This window comes from Carassius gibelio, chromosome A19, assembly GCF_023724105.1.
Source record: "Carassius gibelio isolate Cgi1373 ecotype wild population from Czech Republic chromosome A19, carGib1.2-hapl.c, whole genome shotgun sequence".
Lineage (NCBI taxonomy): Eukaryota > Metazoa > Chordata > Actinopteri > Cypriniformes > Cyprinidae > Carassius > Carassius gibelio.
The window spans coordinates 21,054,798-21,063,301 of NC_068389.1; the positions used below are offsets into that span (position 1 = coordinate 21,054,798).

The following is an 8,504-nucleotide window of genomic DNA, read 5'->3' on the forward strand; positions in this document are numbered from 1 at the left end:
TGCACATATTAGACGATTTACCAGCTATTATAACAATTGTTTTAATTGCATAATGAGAATTAGTCTGGCATGTTTAATAATGATTTAATATGTATGCCAATTAAGTTTAATATAGTACCAAAACCTAATCTTAATATACACCAATCCAAAGATAACCAGCAAACACTAACAAACATTGTGCTGATGCTTCAGAACCATTTGGTGAAACTTTTACGTCATTCATACTGAATGTTCTTATAAACCACAAGTCAGACTCTTGCTGTTTATTGGGTGATGATGCTCAGACTGAGAGCGGGAATTATGGTGATGACCACAGCCCCTGGCCTGTATGAGGGTCTGTGTGTGTGTGCACTGACCCAAGGTAACCCACGGCTGTGTTCTGAACTCTAAAGCCAAGGTAGATCAGAGCTGGTAATCAGAAGCTCGGCTGTAAAAGGCCTAATGAGCCTCAGAGGCAGCGGTAAAACAAAGTGAAAGTCACCTAATAGGCCAAAAGTAATCTACGCCTGTCGCTTGTCCCATAATGTCTAGCGTAATAAACTTTACTACTGACTTAAGTTATCAGTCTACAACAGAAAAATGTGAGTAATGTTTTTGACATGTAAAGTCAAACACATTATGAGGCATGCAAACTAACACTATAAACCCTACAGTATCATATTTGATACATGAATTTCTAAGGCTAGACTGAGGTTTAATTGATTATTTATTTAATTGATACATTATTTATTAATAATTTATTTATTTTTTAGTAAGATTAAGTTAAAATGCAAGTATCAAATATGATACAGCATGATTCTGAGGAATGTTTATTTGTATATTTTTATTTCTCAGTCATCACTTGTCACATGTCAGGTTTTACATTATTTAAATAAATGCATTCTACTTGGATCCTAGTAGCTTTACCACTGGAGAATTGGGACAATGGCTCTTCTTCCCCTGAATAGTCTCTCCTCCTCCTGGGGCAGCCAGGCTCCAAAGTAGACAAGCGATCTCAACTATTCTTTTATTCCATGCTTAACCTCCACTATGACAATAAAGCTCTGTTTACCTATTCACCCACCTCAGCGCTGAACCTGATAGCACTTCAAAGTCCCAGTGAGGACAGTGATTAGATGCAGGGTGCTGCTTTTCACTGGGCATTAAATGCCAAGGCTGAGTTTCACCAGGTTAAGTATTAAAAGACATGTGAATGTCTTTTTACAAATTTAAAATAAACTACAACAGACTCAGCAGACATACTGTAGACAGAGAAGTATTTTCCATGAGGTGTGCAATAAAACAACTATGGAGCAAGCAACAAAGAAGTAGTTTACTGAAAAGCAATGAGCAATAAAAATGATGCCAGCCATAATTATTTTTGTACCGTTATGTGTGATGTAGAAAGACTACAAATCACTTTAAATATGTGTCATTTCTGTGCATAAACAGCACTAAACAGAACTGCAAAAATAATGATTTCTAAACAGATTTTTGTTCAAAAAAACAAGAAGTGCTCATGCAAATTGGTTGAGCTAATGAAATGCTGAGCTGCTCAAACAAACGGAGCAATACTGAGAGTGCCACAGAACTAAAGGGCTTTTTCAAAATAACCTTCTGCAGTAGTACGTACTGTATAGTGTGCACATTATACAGTTCATCATTTCCTATATGCATGACCTAAGTTTGCAAAACCTCTACTTTATCCTACAATACAACAATTGCCTTTCTTCCATTAGGCACAATTAGCATTTTTTTTTTTTTGACTCAATTACTATCAATTTTTTTTTAAATACGCAAAATAATGAGGTCACATATAGAATACTGTTTGAATCATTTTTTGTTTGTATGTGTGTGTGGAATGAACACTATTTCACACAGTATACTTTTTTAATAATTTGAATTGTATTAGCATAAAGTATCTAGTAAGTAATAAGCTAATATTCCATTTCAAACATAAGCATATAGTGTATACACTTTTCAGGTTAATATTTATTCATTCAGTTTGTGCTTTTTTCCCAAACGACTTAAATTAGGATGATCGCAAGGGACTTGTTATATACACAATGCCAGAGTTCAAGTATATGAGTATACCCATTAGTACACAAAAATCAAGCTTTAAATGTCTTAGTCGTCTCTGCACATCAGTTTGAGATAGAACAGAGGTACCTCAGACAAGAATGTTATACACCACAATGAACACCATTCCATTCCTTTAGTTAATGGAAATGTCACCACTGACTTATGTGAATAATGCAATCAACACATTAAAAGTTCAAATGTTCTCATGGACAAGAGACAAAAAGCATCACTGGTTTGCATGGTGAGAGTGCCCCCAAGTGCTGAAACACAAGGACAACTTAATTTGCCACTTCAAGGTTTCACAGACAGGGCTGACATTAAAGGGATAGTTCACCCAAAAATGAAAATTCTCTCACCCTCATGTCGTTCCAAACCTGTATGAGTTGCTAATGTTGAACATAAAAGAAGATATTTTGAAGGTTGCTGTTAATCAAACAGTTGGTGGTTGCCATTGACTTCCATAGTATTTTTTTTTTCTATGGAAGTCAATGATATTTTATTTGAGCCAATTATTATTGCCTCATCGTTAGTTTATATATAAATAGTCAAACTAAAGCCTGGTTTTCACTTGTATTTTGTATTACAAAAAAAATAAAATAAAATAAAAAAACAGATTACTCAGTTGTAAAAATAATCAGTAGATTACTTGATTACCAAAAGAATCATTAGTTACAGCCCTAGATCAGTTAAAATATTTCTAAATACAACTGCATTGTTTTACTTTTTGTAATTAAAAGACAAATATTTGGCCATTGAAAATTTCATAAAAAATAGTATTAAAATATTGTCACGTTCTAGTGTACCAATTATCTGTATTGTGTCTCATCTGGTGAGCGTATTGTCACACCGTATAGTGTCGATAAGCGGAGATATAGCTCAGAATATTCCAAGTGCATGATACAGCTTTCATTCTTCAGGTCAACCATATATTCATGAAAAAGAAAATCAGTTTGAATAAAGAAAGTAACAACTTTGCCATAGTATCCTTTCAAATGTTATAGTTGTAAGTCATTGTGTTACTCGACCCGGAGGCTTTTTATGAATGGTGGTTAGAATTTGAGATTTGTAATATTCCCAACAGTTGTGGTGTAATTGTATAATAGATTATAGTCTGACGTGCTACATGTCTGCTGTTAAGTTTTGTTTAGTTTTTATTCACTGTTAGTGCTAGCTGTGCTTGGTTTGAGCTGCTTTATAAATTTGTTGTTGTTTACAAAGAGAAGTTTACACTGTAGGTATAGGTAATGCTGACTTGCTGCTCAAGAAGCATTTCTGATTATTATTAATATTAAAAACATTGCTGCTTAATATTTCTTTGGAAACAATGATACCACTCAAACATGAAAACATAAATTTAATGAATGATTGAATGATTTCTTAAAGGTCATGTGACACTGAAAACTGGATAGTAATGAAGAAAATTCTGCTTTGCATCACAGGAATAACATTAAATTTTTTAATATATTAAAATTGAAAACTTATTTTGTATTTGTAATAATATTACACAATATTTAAGTATTTTTCTTTTTTTATAATTTCAGCCTTAGTGAGCAGAAGATTATTATAAAAGGTTATTTTAAAATAATTAATAACTTTAATGTTTCCAAACTTTTGGAAGATACTTTAATAATAATAAAAATTCTATATTTACTATAATATGTTATAGTACTTAAAGTACTTATAATATATTATTATTTTTTTGTCATGATAATTAAATGCTGCTTGTTATTTTTTATGGGACATTATGTATTTTTACAATATAATATATATTTTGGGGCGTGGCTTGTGGGCGTGGCTTGTGGGCGTGACTTGGGCGTAGACTGTTTTTACTACTTTTTTTCTCTAGCTTTTTCTCCAGTTTTTACTTTATTTTTTTCACATGCCTGATTAATCTGTTTTTACTTAAGTACATACAAAAAAATCTATTACTTTTGTACTTTCAATCGAGAAAATTTTGGAGTTATATTTTACTATACAGATCTGTAGATTTACTCAAGTACTTGATTTGTGTACTTCATCCATCACTGGTTCTCTGAACTCTTATTGTATAACATGAATAGGCCCTTTTTTTTAAAAACTTCCACTCTCATTCATTCTCATTTTCTTGCTAATTATGATTCAGAATACAACATACATAAATATATGTTGTAATGACCAATAACTGTCAGTTAAACCAAAGTCTGTTCTGTGATTAAATAAATAAATAAATAAATAAATAAATGTCCATTTGTTGCTTTATAAAAAACTCATGCTCAGTTCAGTTCAGGACTTGACACGTCACTGAACAGGTTCATTCAGGTCACGTAGATTACTTGCTTCTAATTGGTGTGTTCTCGTTGAGAATCCAATAGAGGGCAGTAAAACATCACACGTTTTTTTCTTTGAGAGGGTTGATATATACATTTTATTTCCAAAATAATAATGAAAAAATAAAATAATGGAATATTTTCACTACGGATAAATATTACTATATATCTGCAATTAACGTAAATTTATATTGTTCGTTTCAGGCTAATTTTATTGTGAAAAATAATAATTAAATACAAATATAAAAAAAAATCTAATATTTGATTATGATTTGTTATTTTGTAAATGTGTCCTATTCCTTTGATTTTTATATGCATGACTGCTTCAGACTGACTGATACATTGGGGGATGCACTTCTTTTTTCAAGTAATACTGTTTTCAAGGTTTGGTGTAATTCTTGCACATAAAGCCCAAATCTTTTATATTATAGCTGACCTGAAATTACTAAATATATAGAACTTGAGTATGATATGTATAAATGTTAACATTCAGATTACAGAGACAAATACATTAGAAGATTTATCCATTTTTATAGAGTTGTCTAATTAAAATAATATTTTTCTTCTTCTCTTGTTTGTGTAAAGCATATGAGTATTATTTGTCTGATGGTAATTAGATATGTAATATGAAAAGCATTTCCAGTGATGATTTTGATAGGGAAGGTCTGGATTGAAAGATTAATACACTCTCACTGCAAACCTTTTTTTTTTTTTTCTCTCAAGACATCAGCATATTGTCAGTAAGGATGGTTTTTGTACAGCATGCTTTCACTGTATAAACACCCATTTGTCACTGATCCTATGGACACTCACACAGTAATAATAATTTCTGAAGATACCAGGAGATGTAGTAATCTTTGGATATTGAGCCCTCTGGATACCTATAAACTACACTGTTGACCTTACAATCAATAGTGACTGTTTGACTGAGCTCAACTGATTTAACAACCTGCCCCAAAGAATACAACTGAATTCAAATAATGATTTGTGCATGAGAAAAAAAAAATGAAAATGAAATTACCTTTGATGCAGTAAAATGCCCAGATGAAGATCATATTTGTTTCTGTTCCACAACGTCTGCAGTTGTTAAAAGTGTTCACAAGACTATAAACACTAATGCATGAGCTGCCCATGGAAAAACATCATTATTTTGGAAAAACCCTTCCTGACCTGAAATATCTTCTTATTTATGTGACAGTTACCTTTGTAATATTATATACATATTTTAATGATAAGTTAATCATATAGTTGAATTAAAACTTGTGTTATCTAAAAAAAAAGACAAGTTTTATCTATCTTTTTATTATTGAGAATGAATTAATTTGGATGATTTTTGTTGTAGGAACCAAACTGAGTGATGAAAGTAAGTGCTGAATGAAATAAGATAGATAAACGCTCACAAAATGTGTACCTGAATAGATTATATAGCATTGCAGCATATTCAGAGACTATCATTATTGTTTTTGTTTACATACTGACTGCACGGATACTGTATAAGTAATACAGGCTTGTAAATTAGACTATAAAAGGCAAATAAAATGTTGATATGAAATATAAATAAAATATAATTTTAAGTGAACTAAATTCCTAAATATTATTTTACATGAAGGTATTGATGTGCATATTTTATTTTTAGAGCAGTAATGTTTGTATTAGAATTATGTCATATTTAATATATTTTTTAATTGTATTCAATTTAAAATGGTTTAATTACATCGCCTTATTTTATAGCTTCTTTAAATGTACAGTATTCTTATATTTTTACTATCAACTGTGAATAGCAAACTGTCTAGTGTCAGTGTCAGTTTTAGTGCAGGAGGTTTTTGTACAGCCACTGATTGGGTTTGTATCAGTGTGGTACACGTTCGGTGGGGGCACCCGACTCTCTGTTGGAAGTAAGTCAATCTATTTCTATTTTAAAAATGAAAAACTGAATTAAAATTACAAGGGAAGATTTGTTTGTTTTTAAAACACATTTAAAAAAAATAATACCAGTGTCTAATAAAAGGGAAAGGGAAAAATTTTAAAGTTTTATTCTGGTGTGACAATACCAAACACTTGCACACTTTTAAATCAGTTTAAAACAGTATTTTTTTTAATTATTGGGCATTTATCCATCAGAATGGTAAACTGAATTTGACAAACAACGATTGTAAGACTCTGTATGAGTATGCAGTCTATTACTCACCTTTACAAATCTGTTTAACAGGTAAACAAGAAAATATTTAAACATTTTATTACACATGGAAAGTGTCAATGTACATTACAATACATTTAGTAGACGCTTTTATCCAAATTTATCAAAATTAATTGTATAATAAATAAAAGGAAAAAACGAATACAAAAAGTTTAGAGAAGCTATTCTTTTAATAGAAAACAAGAAGTTAGTAAATGTATAGAGTGCAAGCCTAAAATGTCAAGTTTTTTTAATGTATATAATAGGACAGCTTAGTAATGATAGGAGGTTAAAAATATTTAATTATTATTAATTGTTTTCAATTATTATGTAAGGGATAATGTACATCCAGCCAGTTGTTCTTGCAGATTGAACCCCGACAGGGCGATCAAAACTATAAGAAAAATAAAATTAAAAATGTAAAATGTAAATAAAAATTACAATTTTTAACAAGAGATAATTTAACAATATGAACATACAAAAAACAAAAACCTGATATTTTAAAGATAACCATGTCTACAGCTCAAACAGGTTGACTACAAGTACGAGGTCATGGGGATGATTCCAAAGGGAAAGATAAAAAGTATTCCTTGAATGCAATATAAGAAGCTCTGCATAAAGGTGTCTGCCAAATGAATAATAAAGCTAACGATTTTGTGTCTGTGTGTGTGTGTGTGTGTGTGTGTGTGTGTGTGTGTGTGTGTGTGCTCTTGTTTTTGTGTCATATCAGGACACAACTCTGTATATTGACATGGGTATGACACAGGTATTACAAGGAGAGGGTGACTTATGAGGACATAACCCATGTACACATTTTTCAAAACTCTAGTAAATCATACAGAATTAGTTTTTTTGAGAAAGTAAAAATGCACAAAGTTTCCTGTGAGGGTTAGGGTTAGGTGTAGGGTTGGTGAAGGGGCGATGGAATATACAGTTTGTACAGTATAAAAACCATTACACCTATGGGATGTCCTCACTTTTCACAAAAACAAACGTGTGTGTGTGTGTGTGTGTGTGTGTGTGTGTGTACCAAATGTCCTCACTTATATTATGAAATACTTTGACAACGTAGTGAGGACATTTGCTGGTCCTCACTATTAAAAATTCTTATTAATCAAATGAAAATGTTTTTATGTAAATCTAATTTTCTTCACATATTTCTGTGATGGGTATGTTTAGGAATATATGGAATGGGTTAGGTTATAAAATATCACCAAGATGATATAAAATCAATGGAAGTCTATGCAACATCCAAACTAAATTAAAGTGAAACAAATATGTTTGTGTGATTGCTGAAGAAATATGTTTTTACAGCATGTTGCTCTTCAGATCTGCTTGATTAACTCTGAATGTCTTAAAGGGAAGTGAAAGACTCTCAGAATGACTGACAGAGCTGTTTTTCAGAAGAATGAAACATCACAGTTTCCATCTCTGTCTCTCTTTAGCTGCGGCTCGTCCCGCTCTCACAGTGCTGCTGCCCTCCAGAGACGAGCTGCAGCAGGGGAAGGCTACAGTGCTGTGTGTGGCCAGTAAGGGATACCCCTCTGACTGGAAGCTGAGCTGGAAGGTGGACTGCAGCAGCAGGAGCTCTGGTGTGGATCTGAGTCCCAGTCAGCTGCAGAAGGATGGACTGTACAGCTGGAGCAGCAGCCTGAGCCTCACTGAGAGTGAGTGGAGCAGAGCAGCAACCGTCAGCTGTGAAGCCACGCACCCGTCCCACACTGCAGTCACCAAGAGCCTCAACACAAAGCAGTGTGATGAATAAAACAAACACACACACACACACGCACGCGCGCACACACACACACACACACACACACACACACACTGCTGTTAGTATGCTTCTTGCTGTTAGTACATTACTTATAAAATCTTATTTGTTGTAATTCTGCAACTGCAATTCTCTGAAAGTTTTGTTGCTCATTTTATTCTTGCTGCCAAATAAAAGCATTTTGTCTCAA

The 8,504-nt window shown here is 32.4% G+C and overlaps 1 gene segment (V, D, J or C); it reads left to right on the forward strand.

The window, feature by feature from the left end:
- The first annotated feature begins 273 nt into the window (after positions 1-273).
- Positions 274-8,504, forward strand: LOC127934975 (Ig kappa-b4 chain C region-like). The segment is given in 3 exon segments: positions 274-361; positions 6,149-6,262; positions 7,989-8,504. Coding segments are annotated over 3 exon segments (522 nt in total).